A 14,663-nucleotide genomic window follows, 5' to 3' on the forward strand; every position below is an offset into this window, starting at 1 on the left:
ACCCCCCCCCCGACCCCCCTCCAAACCCGAAGATCTCCTGCAACTCCCACAATGATGACGAAGCCCGTGTCTGCACCCACCAACCCTGAGGAGCCGCTCTCGCCCCCTGACCTCGAGTCCTGCGCGCTGGAGGGAGGGAGAGAGGGGAGCGGCGGTGGGAAGGCGGCAGAGTCTGGGCTGCCCCCTCCCCCTCCCAGGGACGAAGAGGACTATGTTGACGGAGGATGGCATGGAGGAGGAGGAGGAGGAGAGGGACACTCGCTTGCAGGCTTGGAGGAGGCGAGGCACCGGCCAGGCGGGGCTCAGGGCACAGAGAGGCGCACTCACTCGAGCAGGCGCTCCCTCCTGCAGGCTGCTGCTGGTGCTGCTCGGCGCGGTCAGCCGCCTTGGAGGAGAAGGGGAGTTGTGGGGCCCAATGGGGGCTCCTTCCCCTGCTGGCTCGATGTCTGCGTGGCCCCCACCCTCCATTCAAACTGCCCAATGGGGGCTGCCTGGGCAGCTGGGGCAACGGTGATTTGCCCACAGAGAGGGCTCTGAGTGCCACCTCTGGCATGCGTGTCATAGGTTCGCCACCACAGTTACAGAGGAACTCCGCGACTGGATCTCTCAAGTTCTTGCTAGGCCCTTAATGTAGCTGTCAGTCCACTAGATGTGATGGGAACAGGGGCATTGGGGGAGGGGATTTAGCTCCTGCTTCTCCCCCCATGCTATAATCCCAGTGTTAATGGTCCCTCAGCCTGGGTGCTGGTGGCCATTTTCAATTGGGAAAAGAGCACGGAGGAGCTTTGGAACCCCTCTAGTGGTACCAGAGCCCCAACCGCCTTCGGAGGTCGATTTCACATTACCTTTTTAAATGGCATGGTTTCCGTTATTGGCCCGTCATGGAGGAAACCAGCTGTTTCACACAGCATTTCCCTTCCGGTAAGGAGCCGTCTCTGAAGCGCTGTGGCCATTTCAAACTGTGCCGCTTTCTTTTCCTGCTATTTCCCTCTGCGTGCATGATCTCCCTGAGAGGTGTTTTTTAAAAAACATTTTATTGGGAGCGCTATGACACTGATTTGACATCCTGTTATAGCGTTATAGCGTTCCCAGTAGAACATTTAAAAAAAAAAAAAAGAGGAGAGATTGCAGGTCGGGGGGAAAAGGGTTAAAAAAACCCGTTGCTGTAGGAAGTGCTAAGGGGTATTTTACACAGCCCGCTGTAGTGATTCAGATCCAGAAGACGGGATTGAAGACCCGAGGAAAGCAGTTTTCGTCAACAACGACTCAGGCATGCTTCCCAAACGGGAGACAACTGGCATTGTATGAACAGGTCAATATATTCCGTTAACAGCCAGTTACTAAAACAGGTCTGTCTGAAATGACAGAAAAAAACCTGTTAGTAACCAGTTCCTGAAATGGAATAGATAGGCTGTCTGAAATCCTTCATAGGTTCCTGCCTTTTTCAGAGTCAACAACTTTACCATCCTGCGTTACCTCGATATCTCCGAAGACCCCACATTCACCCCAGTGGTTGCTGTGGAAGGAAAAACAGACTCTTCGGAACCGAGAGACGGTTCTGAAATCCTCCGGAGGCTCTTGGAAACAAGGCAAGCAGCGGGTGGTTGGGGGGCCGGAAGTTAGTTCTGGGTCTGAAAATGTGGCAGGTGGCCTTTGTGTTTGAAGAACAAAGGGAAATTGTGCATGTGCCGGGTGGGGAGGAGGGATTTGTTTTCGTGTTGCTGAAGGAAACATGGGCCTACTGGGAAAGTCTGTAGCGCCCCCCCCCCCAGCTATCTCATTGCATTTCCAGGAGTTCAGTGAGAAGATTATCATACATTGATGTCATATTGGCCCAGAGAAGGTGATTTTACTTGTACTCTTAGGACTTAAACTGGAAGGTACATATTGGCAACATGACTATCTCCAATATATGCAATGGCTTCTGACACAAGCCCAGATACATTTGTGGCCCCACAAACAATTTTTGTGTGTGTGTGTCATTCAATTCCAGATTGGAACATTCTAGTTTTGGTCCTATATCAATCGTTTACTGCCATACAAGAGTAACAGGCTTCGTTGCTTGTCATGTTCTGTACTATTTGACCTCTGAAGAAGGCTCTTGTGGGCCAAAACGTGTCAGGTCATATATGGTTCTTTTTTTGTGTGTGTGCAATTGTGGCTTTGAAGATGGTACGAGGCTTGATTTGGGCCCCTACAAGGTCTTTATATGTTTTTGAAATAACCACGTGTACTTTTGTCTATACCTATTCAGGGGTCATCTCATAGAAAAAGAGTTGCAGGAGCTCATTAGCATAACTTATTTGCATATGACACACCCCCTGATATCACCGGAAGTGTGTCAGAAGGCAACTCAGGCTCTACTGGACTCTTTTGGATTGCTAGCTATTGGGGGGGGGGAACGTGTAGATCTGTCCTTGCAGAGGAGGGAGAGCTTGTACCTGAATAAAACTTGGTCTTAAAGGTGCCACTGGACTTTTGGACGGGGGGGTGGGGGGCTCTGCAGCTTACCTGGCTGCTTCTTGCTCTGACTGAGGGCTGCTGGGAGCAGGGGGTGGGGCTTGTTGCATGTGCCCGCCCCCTGGGCTCTTTACTGCCGGAGCTCCGCTCCTATGCGCTCCTGCAGGGAATGACCCCTGTAGCTATTGTTGTTTTTTAACTTTTGGCCCTTAACTAGTTTTCGAAACTTCCTTTGGAGTTTTCTTTCAGTGAGAAGATCCCTCCTGATAGACCTTGCGTATGCTGGGTGCTCAGTGGGCAGGGCGAGGCACGGCAGCGGCCTCTTTGGGCGCCATAGCTGAAAAGCAGAGCTTGGCCCAGCTTATGAGGAGGAGTGTGTGCCAAAGTCCCTGCCAGCTCCTCTCGCTGTTGTTTGTTCTGCCTGAGGGGATATTTTGCAACTCTCAGAAGCCTTGCGTTCCAAAGTCTGGCCTGTAAGCGGCCTCTTCTGCCTACCTCTGCATGAAGTGTGGTGGCAGATTGAAGCCTCCGAACTTGCGCCTCTCCAGGGATAGCCGGGAACTGCCTGACTTCTAGATCTACCATGACCTCATCCCAGCTGAGCATTTTTTTCTACCAAGAGGCATATGGGGCGTTTCATGAGGATATCTGGGAAGCTGAAGTGGGGCTGTGGAAAGTGAAGGACAGGCAGTTGTTGGTAGAGTGTGCTTACATATTGCTGGAAAGAGAAGGGATGCTTGGTTAAGGTCACCGCCCGCTCGCTTCCCTGTTTCCAGACTGTTTTAACATAAGAACGTAAGAGAAGCCATGTTGGATGGGGCCCATCCAGTCCGTGTCGCACAGTGGCCAAAACCCAGGTGCCATCAGGAGGTCCACCAGCGGGGCCAACCGGTTCCCTCTCAGCTCTTGCCTTTCCCTTTTCTCTTCACAGTTCCCATTCTACCAGCAATGCCTTCAGTTTCCGAGGGATCCAGGAATATTTGAACAGCTACCGGTAAGCAAAGTGAAACTGTCTCTGTTCTGGAGGACCTCTTGTCTGTGGGTTGGCTCTGATGCAGTGCAAAACCATGTTTTTGTGAAACTAGCCAGAGTTAATCGATCATCTGAAGCCACACCACAGCCCTACTTTGGCCCTACGTAGAACACTGGTTCTCCTCCAGGTATCCTCCAGGTATTCTGGAGGGCAATATAGGTGAAAAACAAGTCTGTTGAAATGTCTGCCATGCTGGATTCTGCTTTGTTTTTGACCTTGTAATAAGGGCCTGTCCTGACCTGGAGGGCCCACGCTAGTATGATCTTCTCAGATCTCGGAAACAAAGTGAGGCTGAACCTGGTTAGTACATGCACGGGCAGCCTTCGTGTAGTGGTTAAGTGCGCGGACTCTAATCTGGGAGAACCGGGTTTGATCCCCCACTCCTCTCCATGCAGCCAGCTGGGTGTCCTTGGGTCAGTCACAAGTTCTTTCAGAGCTGTTCTCTCAAGGGCGGTTCTTGAAAGAGCTCCCTCAGCCCCACCTACCTCACAGGGTGTCTGTTGTGGGGAGAGGAAGGGAAAGGAGTTTGTAAGCTGCTCTGAGACTCAGAGTGAAGGGTCTGGTATAAATCCATCCTCCTCCTCCTCCTCCTCCTTCTTCCTCCAGGGTTGCTATGTGAGGGCAGGCAGTCTTGAACATCTCTTGCCTTGAAAAACCTGCAGGGTTGCCATAAGTTAGTTGCGACTTGATGGCTCTTTCCACCGCCAAGTATGGGGCTAACTCATTTGTTGCGGCTTGTCCTCACTGGCAGTTGGGCTGCCGCCTTTTGGACCAGCCCTTCAACCCGTGCATTATAATATCTCACCTTGATGCGTGTGGTGCATGAATGAACTTGTGGCCCTGGAACTTGCGGCCCTGACCTTGAGGGAGAAGAGGCCGAATTATCCCTGCCTTGACCCTTACCTGTTTCCTAGATCGGGGGAGGTAACACCCCTTCAGGTTGCCAAGAACATTCTTGCTGCCCTAGAGGATGCTGGGAAATCGAGTCCCCCATTCCGAGCGATTGTTCAGTGGGATCGGGATGAGATACTCAAGGTATGCAGCTTCCCTTGGAAGAAGTGCCGTTTGTTTACGGGAAAATGTTCTCACACGCGTGATACAATCTCTGAAGATGGGAGTCGATCAGTGCTTGATCTCTGTTCTGGAGTTCTCAAATCCAGCTGTCTGGTTACGATTATGTTGGGAGTACCTTGGCCTGTCCTTGTGTTCAATTGTTCTCTATCTTTGTTCATGTATATTAACAGGAGCGGGAGATCCGCAAGGACTGGAGAAGGGGGATGCTATTCACATTTCCCCCTGTAACCTCCTTACCCACGCTCCCTCCTCTTTCCCCCCCCCGCCAGCCTGCGCAGCCTCTCCCTTTCCCCTTCTGCCTTCTTCTCTCGCACCCCAACCTGGCTTCATCTGCTCCTCCTCCATCCTCTGCTTTCCCTTTTTACCTCCCCCTGGCAGTCTCTCCAGCCGACTTGCAAAAATGGTTCTGTAGTGAGTCACCATTGGGACCAGGCAAGTTGTATTAGTTGCATAGTAGCCAGTCACCCAGGTGAGATATCTGATGGCGGCAGCAATGCGTTCTGTGGCCGCCTCCAGGCCCAGATGATTTGCACAGTACTGAGTGACTGAGTGGTTCAGTGGCCTCTGCTAGGTCTGGGTCAATCACATGGCTGCCTTGGTGAGCTGCATGGTGGTTCTCCCTGGGCCCATCTGAGTTGTATGGTGATGTGTTGCCTGAGGGAGGGCCAAGGTGTGTGGCAGTGAGTTAACCTGGCGGTTGCCACTGAGCCCGGCTCCCGTGGGTTCTCCCTCCCTCTGGAGATGTGGCAGCAGAGGGACAGTGCATTTTCTGGGGCTGCTTTGGCCTCCAAGTCCACTCCTTCCTTTGACTGATAGAAACCAATGCTCAGCCATGTTGTTATGGGAGGGCTTCTAATGTCCTGGCCCCACTGGTGGACCTCCTGATGGCACCTGGTATTTTTGGCCACTGTGTGACAGAGTGTTGGACTAGATGGGCCTTTGGCCTGATCCAACATTGGCGTCTCTTATGTTCTTATGTTATGACTGTCTCGCAACCAATGCTCCCTCTAAGCTGTGGAGTCTGGTGAGCAAAGATTCTACTTTGTGAGCTGCTGGCATGAAAGTTCTGAGCGCGCAATGTGGCTGCTGCCTAAATTAGTTTGCTCTGGAGCCATCCTTCCTGAGCGAAGACAAAAAGATGTGAGCCAGAGGCTGAAAAACTGTGAGCTGGCTCACACTAACTCAGCTTAGAGGGAGTCCTGCTCGCAACTCCCCAAATGGCCACCATGATCTCAGAAAGCAGTCTTGTGAATGATACTTCAGTGGTCATTCATTTAGTTTTGAAGCTACAAGTGTTTGCTACAAGCCAGTTTGGTGTAGTGGTTAAGTGTGCGGACTCTAATCTGGTGTAGTGGACTCTAATTTGGTGTCGTGGTTAAGTTTGATTCCACACTCCTCCACTTGCACCTGCTGATGTGACCTTGGGTCAGTCTCTGTTTTTTGGGAGGGGGCTTAATCCTCAAATATACAGATTTAAGATTTTTCTGCAAACCTGGCACTGTATAAAGATCCCTCCCTTCTCTATCCCTGGCTCTGTTGTGTGGATTTTTTGATCCTCAGTCTACGGCAGGTTCAGATTTGGACGTAATGACATATTACACGGCTGACTTTTGAACTCTCTCCTTGTTCAGATGGCCGAAGCCTCTACCGCCCGCTATAGAAGCAAGCAGCCACTGTCTCTTCTGGATGGAATCCCCGTGTGCCTGAAGGAGGAGATCAAAGTGGTACGTGCCCTACGCTAGTTTGCCTTTGCTGAATTAAGCTGCTGGTCGAAATCGCTGTGCATTTTACAGCTCATTCGCCATAGCAACCGGGGAGGGGGTACAGAAGCAAGCAGCCGCTGTCTCTTCTGGATGGAATCCCCATGTGCCTGAAGGAGGAGATCAAAGTGGTACATGCCCTACGCGGGTTTGCCTTCGCTGAATTAAGCTGGCGGTGGTCAAACTCGCTGTGCATTTTACAGCTCATTCGCCATAGCAACCGGGGAGGGAGTGCGGGAGAGTGTGAACTGAAAGGCTTTCGCTTTGGGGTAGACCTTTGCTTTGAAGTACCAGGCCTCTTATCACCTCTGAGAACTCAGGTCCTTGGGTCTCAGCTTTCTCCACTCGGCTTTATTGTACATATTGGGGGGGTGGGGTGGCAGAGTGAAAGGGCTTACTGGCCCTTGCTTTTGGCGGGTGGAATCCTAAGGAGTGATTGGTCCTGGCATTTCAGGGCCCTTGCTTGAACCTTGTATATCTATATTCAGAGTGAATGTTGCTGGGAACTAATTTACCCAGGAGTCTGACACTGCCCCTGGGAATTGGGGGGGAGGAATGTTCAACCGGCCTGTTGAACTTGGATAGGGTTGGTTAGGAACTGTGTTCCCTCTAAGCTGAGTTAGTGTGAGCCAGCTCACAGTTTTTTAGCTTCTGGCTCACACGTTATTGTCTCAGCTCAGGCAGGAGGGCTCCAGAGCAGACTAATCTACGCAGCAGCCAAATTGCTCGTGCACAACCTTAATGCCAGTAGCTCACAGAGTAGAATTTTTTTCTCACAAGACTCCACTGCTTAGCGGGAGCATTGGTTGGGAACTGTTGTGGATTCAATCAGGAATCGTAGCTCTCTCTCTCTCTAGATACCTCCCTTTTTAAAAAAACACCCCAAAAACTAGGTGCCGTATCACCATCGAAGTGGAACGGAATACCTGGGCACAAAGCCGGAGGCGGAGGACGCCACAGTGACTAGGAAGCTGCGGGAGGCTGGCGCCATAATTATTGGTGTCTCCAACATGCATGAGTTGGGCACCGGGACCACAGGCTGTAACCCCAACAGGTAAGGTAGCTTGCATTCTGCGGCCTTCTGACCAACCAGGTGGGCCTCGGTGAGAGAGCTCATCTGGCTCCCTGAAGGACAAAGTCCATCACAACCGATCATTCCTTGTGATATGCAGCTGCAAGACGTTGTTGGCTGTTACCTGGGGCAGGCTCTCTGTGACGCTCCTGGCCGGCACCCCCGCTTGAGCGGAACTTGCTCTTCGGAACCCCTGCAGCCTGTGGGGGCCTTGCCTTTCAGGCTTTCTCTCTCTTCCCTTTACCAACTTCCAGGTACCACGGGACACCTAGGCGTGATGCTCCTGGCCGGCACCCCGCTTGAGCGGAACTTGCCCTTCGGAACCCCTGCAGCCTGTGGGGGCCCTGCCTTTCAGGCTTTCTCTCTTCCCTTTGCCAACTTCCAGGTACCACGGGACACCTAGGAACCCCTACAGCCCCCGGCATTTCACTGGCGGGAGCTCCAGCGGCTCCGCGGCCGCCGTGGCAGCAGGTGAGGCTACGAGGGAGGTGCCAACTGGGGCGGTGGCTCAGTGGCAGAGCCTCTGCTTGGCATGCGGAAGGTCCCAGGTTCAACCCCCGGCATCTCCAGTTAAAAGGACCAGGCAGGAGGTGGCGGGAAAGGCGTCTGCCCGAGACCCTGGAGAGCAGCTGCCAGTCTGAGTAGACAACGCTGACCTTGATGGACTCCGGGGACATCCGGGGTGAGGCACGGCTTCCCTTCAATCTCACAGAAACGCTTCCCCGTTAGGTCTTTGCCCATTGGCTGTCGGCACAGATGGGGGCGGCTCTGTGAGGATCCCGGCTTCCTTCTGCGGGGTTGTGGGACTGAAAGGTAAGCCGTGCTCATTCACCTGGGAATACTGAGCCCCCCCAAATGGGTGGGTGGGGAGAGGGAAAAGGAGACTGCAGAGGGACATCGGCTGCTGAGAAACGGGAAGGACTGGGCCAGTTTCCCTCCCATTCGCTCAGCTGAGAATTCTTTCCCACCCTTCACGTCTCCTGGGGGAGCTTCACAACTGATCTGAGCTTTTCATTCTGGCCCCCTGAATCCGAACCCAGGGCTCCATCCTGACCTACTCTTTTGGATCAAGGCCACCTTCAGAGAGCCAGCTTGGTGTCGTGGTTAGGAGCGCGGACTCTAATCTGGGAAAACCGGGTTTGATTCTCCCACTCCTCCGTGTGCAGCTAGCTGGTGTGACCTTGGGACAGTCACAGGTTCTCTCAGAGCTGTTCTCTCAAGGACAGTTCGTGAGAGAGCTCTCTGAACCCCGCCTACCTCACAGGGTGTCTGTCGTGGGGAGGGGGAAGGGAAAGGAGACTATAAGCCGCTCTGAGACTCCTTCGGGTAGTGAAGGGTGGGGGATAAATCCAGTCTCTTCTCTCTGCATATCTCAGGACTGGGGCAGAGAAGGCCCTGGCAGCCGGTACTGCTTCCGCCTCCCCTCCCCTAGGCCCCTGCCCTCAGCCCACCCCCGCCTTTCCGCCTTTCTGCCCTCCCCCATTTCTTGGCTGGGCTGCTTTGTGCATTTAACCAGCCTTGTCCTTTCTTACCCAAAGGTACATTTGGACGTATCAGTGGCCATGGCTGTCACCCGCTCTCCTATTCCACCGTTGGTCTGGGTAAGGAGGTCTCTTTGCAAGGGTGGTTGTATTCAGTTGCAGAAAATACGTGTGTCATAGGTATGCGGGGAGAAGGAGGGAGGGAGAGAGAGAGAGAGTTTCTGCATGTGGCAGATTATGTATAGATCCTTCATAAGAGAGAGCATCGCAAATCAATAGTTATCTATCAGTTCCTTACTTTATGTCAACTTGCTCATTGCAAGATGCGTTTTCTAAATCTGCAAGTTCAATTTTTTCCTAATTGGGAACTTGGCCTTAGTTTGGGACGGGCAAGTCACGGAGCACCCAAGTGCCACCCCTGACCCTTGAGCACTCCGGCAGGGGTTTCTGCCCACTTTCTAATGGAGGCTGGAATACGGTGGAAGAATTCAGGGATGGTAGAATGGACCCTCAGACCGTGAGGGGTTTTGTATCTGAATGCTCTCCCACGTGGGGGGGGGAACACCCCCCAGGGGGAATTGATTCTAGCCCAGGGGGTCCCCAGCCCTTTTGAGCCTGTGGGCACCTTTAGCACAGTGGGATGGGCGCAGCCACCAAAGGGCTGCTGCAGGAGAAGGCGGAGCCAGCCACAGAATGGCTGCCGCAGCGTATTTTCAATCACACAGTGGAGATCCCTGTGCCGTGGTCGCAGCTGCCGCCCAAGCAGCGTTTCCTAAAAATCTGCTCAATCAGTCAATCAAACCTTCAGTGGCCAGTCAGTGATTCTGCTGGGCAAAAGAACCACCTGGCCCCGCCCAAGTTCTGAAAAAAAATAAATTTGGCAAATGCCAGGAAAGGTTTCAGGGGGTGCCATGCGCCCATGGGCACCATGTTGGGGACACCTGGTGCCTCTTGCCACAGAACCGTCAATCAGGTCTCCAGCGGCCAATCAGAAGTCCTGCTGGGTAAAAGCCCCACCTGGCCCTGCCCAGTTTCCTGGGCACTGGGGATCCTCGTTCTAGCCCGACCCTTTTGCCTGCTCTTCTAGTCTTTTACTCCTGAGGAGCATTTTTGCACAAAGGGGCAGTCCAAGATACACTTCCCTTTGCCCATCGCACATCGGCAGTGGTGAAGGTCCACTCTGCCACCTTAGTCTTTTGCAGGGCTTTTTTGTAGAAAAAGCCCAGCAGGAACTCATTAGCATAATAGGCCACACCCAACAACATGGCTCATTAGCATATTAGGCCACACCCCTGACAACACCGCTCATTAGCATATTAGGCCACACCCCATGCCTTCTCTTGGCTTGTCCAGGCGCCCCGTGACAGCAGGGAGCCCGGGCAAGCCGGCCCTTTGACAGGCCGGGGAAGGCACGGGGAGGCACTTAAATGCCTCCCCAGTCCTTCCAGGGGCCCCCCTGGCCCGCCCACCTGGGAGTCGCCGGGATGTGTGTGTGTCGCTCTCCGGGACTCCCCTCTGTAACCAGGCCCACAGAGGTTTTGGCTGTAGTGGGCGTGGCCAACTCTGAAGCCAGCTGGAACTCGGTTCCTGTGCGTTCCCCCCAAAAAATAGTCCTGGTCTTTTGCCTGTTTTCTGGATGGGTCTCCAGAATCGGAGGGGCTAGAAACTCACCATGTTAAAAAAAGAAAGCGGAACTTCCTTTGAGATCCTCGCATGTGCCGTTGTTGTTTGTTGAATTTCTGAATCGCCCAGTCCCTGAGTGCGCAGGGCTCTGGGTGATTTACAACAGGTTAAAAACATACTGGAGGGGCCGCAGTGGCTCACAGGTTAAGAGGCAGTTCGAGACCCGAGTGCCGTGTGACGGGGTGAGCTCCCGTCTCCGGCCCCGGCTCCTGCCAACCTAGCAGTTTGAAGGCAAGACATTGCAAGTAGATAAACAGGTGGGAAGGTAACAGCGTTCCGTGTGCCCCGGCATTCAGTCATGCCGGGCACATGACCACCGAAAACATCTTCGGACAGCGCTGGCTCTTCAGCTTGGAAATGGAGATAGCGCCACAACCCTAGAGTCGGATTCAACTGGCTTTCGAGCACAGGAAACCTTTACCTTTACTTTAAAATATGCAAAAAATACAGATGAAAATCAGCAGACCAATCATTCCTAATTTGACCATCTCCAGGTGGCTTTCCTAATTTAATCTAAAACCTACTCTGGACTGTTCTTCTGTCTCGTGGGCAGGTCAAGGAAGAGGCCGAAGCGGGCGGAATGGAAGGACAGGAAAGAGGGTGCCAGCTAGGATGGGAAACCGTCGCTGCCCTCAGCTGAAAGCTTGGCAGGACACCTCTGCCTTACAGGCCTGTGGAATGGCATGAAGTCCCGCGGGGCCCTGGTGGAAGTGGGCAGAGTGTTCCGCCAGGTCGGAGCCAGGGCCGAGAAGGCCCTGCCTCTGGTCGAGGACAGCCGGATATCTTTGGGGCTGGGGATCACTCACCTGCTGTGTTTTCTCTTGGCCAGGCCCACTCTGTGCTTCGGTGACGGATGCAGCTGTCGCGTATTCTGTCCTGGCAGGCCCGGATCCTCTGTATCCATACGGTGAGTCTCGTCGGCTCCCTCCCGGGAATTCTTCTTTCGCTTTGTGAAACGGCGTGCCTGTTTTAAATTCGGTTTCCGTTTTTGTTTAATCGTTCCCAGGATTAGGCCAGCCCAAACCATCCCTCTCTGAAATCCTCGCCTCTGATCTACAAGGCTTGAGATGTGGGATCGACTGGACTTTTTTTAAGGTATCCACCCGGCCCCCCCAAATCTCTGTTGCAAAGATCTTGTCCCGGCCTGAGCCAGTGCTCCCTCTAAGCTGTGGAGTCTTGTGAGCAAAAATCCTACTTTGTGAGCTACCGGCAATAAAGTTGCGAGCGAGTGATTTGGCAGCTGCATGAGTTAAGTTTGCTCTGGAGCCATCCCTTCCTGAGCCAAGACAAAAATGTGTGAGCCGGAGGCTAAAAAACTGTGAGTTGGTTCACACTAAACTCAGCCTAGAGGGAACACTGGACCTGACTCCAGGCCAGGCTTTAGCCAGAAAAAAATAGTATTTGGGAGGGGGGGGGAAATGAGTGCGTGGTAGTGGTGAACACATCGTTATCTATTTATTTATTTGCACAAACAAATAAATACAACAGAGCCGGGCCGTGTGATGATGCTGCCGGCAAGTACAGTCGCCCCGGCGCCCAAGGCTCCTCCCTGGGGAGGGGAGGAGCACATGGAGGAGAGCTAGCCAATTGAAATGGTGTTTAGTGTCTGTGGGTTGGGGCCATCCCGCTCCTCTGCCTCCCAGGAGGCGGCCAGCCGAGTGCCCGAAGCCCCGAGCCTGGGCTGCACCCACCCCGAGGACCCCGGTCCCGACTGCTTACATGACGGCAAGGCGGAGGACAAGGGAAGCGTGACTGCTTACATGCCGGCAAGGCAGGGGACAAGAGAAGCGCGAGGGAGGTGGTGATGGCCGGGCCAAGGCCTCCTCCAGCGCTGGCACTCCCGGGGCAGGCCAGGCGGCAGCGGCCTCATGGAGCAAGGCCAAGGCGGGGGGCTGCCGCAGCTCTAGTCCAAAGTTGTGAAGGGCAGGCTGGGGCAGGCATGCCGGACATTTGCAGCTCCGTATATCTGTGAGTGGCTTCCCCACATGGGCGAGGTGCCTGATCCAGGGGGAGGGGCGGCCCTAAAAAGAGAGAGTCCAGCCCTAATTGACAGACCTAAAAGCCAATAGGAGGGAGGGAGGAGTCAGAAATAGGGCTGGGGATGAAAGGAAGCTAGCTGGCCGAGGTTGGAGAGGAAAAGAAGAAGAGATTGGATTTGTACCCCGCCCTTCACTCGGAGTCTCAGAGCAACTTACAGTCTCCTTTCCCTTCCCCTCCTCACAACAGACACCCTGTGAGGTAGGCAGGGCTGAGAGAGCCCTGACAGAAACTATTCTTGAGAGAACAGTTCTGAGAGAACTTGTAACTGACCCAAGGTCACCCAGCTGGCCGCATGTGGAGGAGTGGGGGATCAAACCCTGTTCTCCCAGATTAGAGACCGCCACTCTTGACTGCTGCGCCAAACTGTGCCTTGCCCCCTCACCAGCTTGAATAGCAAGGTAGCCCTGCCAGAGAGGGGAAAGCTGTAGCTGTTTGGTGAGGGGGCAGTGCCCGAAGCCCCGAGCCTGGGCTGCACCCACCCCGAGGACCCCAGTCCCGACTGCTTACATGCCGGCAAGGCGGGGGACAAGGAAAGTGCGAGGGAGGTGGTGATGGCCGGGCCGAGGCCTCCTCCAGCGCTGGCGCTCCCGGGGCGGGCCAGGCGGCAACGACCTCGTGGAGCTGGGCCAAGGTGGGGGGCTGCCGCAGCTCTAGTGCAAAGTTGGGAAGGGCGGGCTGGGGCAGGCATGCCGGACCTTTGCAGCTCTGTATATCTGCGAGTGGCTTCCCCATGTGGGCGAGGTGCCTGATCCAGGGGGAGGGGCGTCCCTAAAAAGAGAGAGTCCAGCCCTAATTGACAGAGCTAAAAGCCAATAGGAGGGAGGGAGGAGTCAGGAATAGGGCTGGGGATAAAAGGAAGCTAGCTGGCCGAGGTTGGAGAGGAAAAGAAGAAGAGATTGGATTTGTACCCCGCCCTTCACTCGGAGTCTCAGAGCGGCTTACAGTCTCCTTTCCCTTCCTCTCCTCACAACAGACACCCTGCGAGGTAGGCGGGGCTGAGAGAGCCCTGACAGAAACTGTTCTTGAAAGAACAGCTCTGAGAGAACTTGTGACTGACCCAAGGTCACCCAGCTGGCCGCATGTGGAGGAGTGGGGGATCAAACCTGGTTCTCCCAGATTAGAGACCGCTGCTCTTAAGCGCTGCGCCAAACTGTGCCTTGCCCCCTCACCAGCTTGAATAGAAAGGTAGCCCTGCCAGAGAGGGGAAAGCTGTAGCTGTTTGGTGAGGGGGCAGGGCACATTTGGGAGGAGGCGTTGCCCTTATTAGCCCCCTCATAGATAGGGGCCTGCCTGACTCTCCTGCCATCCTTACTGATGGAGAGGTGTGAGTCTGTCAAAGAGGGTCCCCCGACCTTTTGGAGTCTGTGGGCGCCTGTGGAATTCTGACACAGCGTGGTGGGAGCGGCCACAACATGGCTGCAGGAGAAGGCGGAGCCAGTCACAAAATGGCGGCTGCAGCTGACCTTCAGTCACAAAAACCTGCACGGCCCATCAAACCCGCAATGGCCAGTCAGAAATTCTACCCCACCCGGCCCAGCCCAGTTTCTGAAAACATCTGGCAGGCTCTGGGAAAGGAGTCAGTGGGTGCTATGTGCCCATAGGCGCTGGTTGGGGACCCCCCGGTCTGAGGGCTGAGAATGTAGTGGGGGGGGGGGTAGCCACCGGTGTTCCCTCTAAGCTGAGTTATTGTGAGCCAGCTCTCAGTTTTTTAGCCTCCTAAGAACATAAGAACATAAGAGATGCCAATGTTGGATCAGGCCAAAGGCCCATCCAGTCCAACACTCTGTATCACACAGTGGCCAGAAATACCAGTGCCATCAGGAGGTCCACCAGTGGGGCCAGGACATCTGAAGCCATCCCACTGTTGACCCCCCCAAGCACCAAGAAGACAGAGCATCACTTGCCCCAGAGCCCCTATCTATACCTTGCGGCTAATAGCCACTGATGGACCTCTGCTCAATATGCTTATCTAATTCCCTTTTGAAGCCGTCCATGCTTGTAGCACCCACCACTTCCTGTGGCAGTGAATTCCATGTGTTAATCACTCTTTGGGTGAAGAA

The 14,663-nt window shown here is 54.1% G+C and overlaps 1 protein-coding gene across 1 annotated transcript in view; it reads left to right on the forward strand.

Annotated features, from left to right (window-relative positions):
• The window catches only part of LOC107125569 (fatty acid amide hydrolase-like), a 23,317-nt gene extending 10,949 nt beyond the window's left edge, over positions 1-12,368 (forward strand). The window contains exons 4-14 of the mRNA XM_015428991.1: positions 1,449-1,589; positions 3,392-3,454; positions 4,408-4,528; positions 6,199-6,291; positions 7,221-7,381; positions 7,785-7,870; positions 8,129-8,212; positions 8,938-9,000; positions 11,393-11,470; positions 11,570-11,658; positions 12,207-12,368. Of these exons, the coding sequence (XP_015284477.1) occupies positions 1,449-1,589; positions 3,392-3,454; positions 4,408-4,528; positions 6,199-6,291; positions 7,221-7,381; positions 7,785-7,870; positions 8,129-8,212; positions 8,938-9,000; positions 11,393-11,470; positions 11,570-11,658; positions 12,207-12,368 (1,141 nt within the window). The remainder of the gene's footprint in view (positions 1-1,448; positions 1,590-3,391; positions 3,455-4,407; positions 4,529-6,198; positions 6,292-7,220; positions 7,382-7,784; positions 7,871-8,128; positions 8,213-8,937; positions 9,001-11,392; positions 11,471-11,569; positions 11,659-12,206) is intronic.
• Positions 12,369-14,663: the final 2,295 nt, after the last annotated feature.

This window comes from Gekko japonicus, unplaced genomic scaffold (genome assembly GCF_001447785.1).
Source record: "Gekko japonicus isolate JY-2015 unplaced genomic scaffold, Gekko_japonicus_V1.1 scaffold1361, whole genome shotgun sequence".
Classification (NCBI taxonomy): Eukaryota; Metazoa; Chordata; class Lepidosauria; order Squamata; family Gekkonidae; genus Gekko; species Gekko japonicus.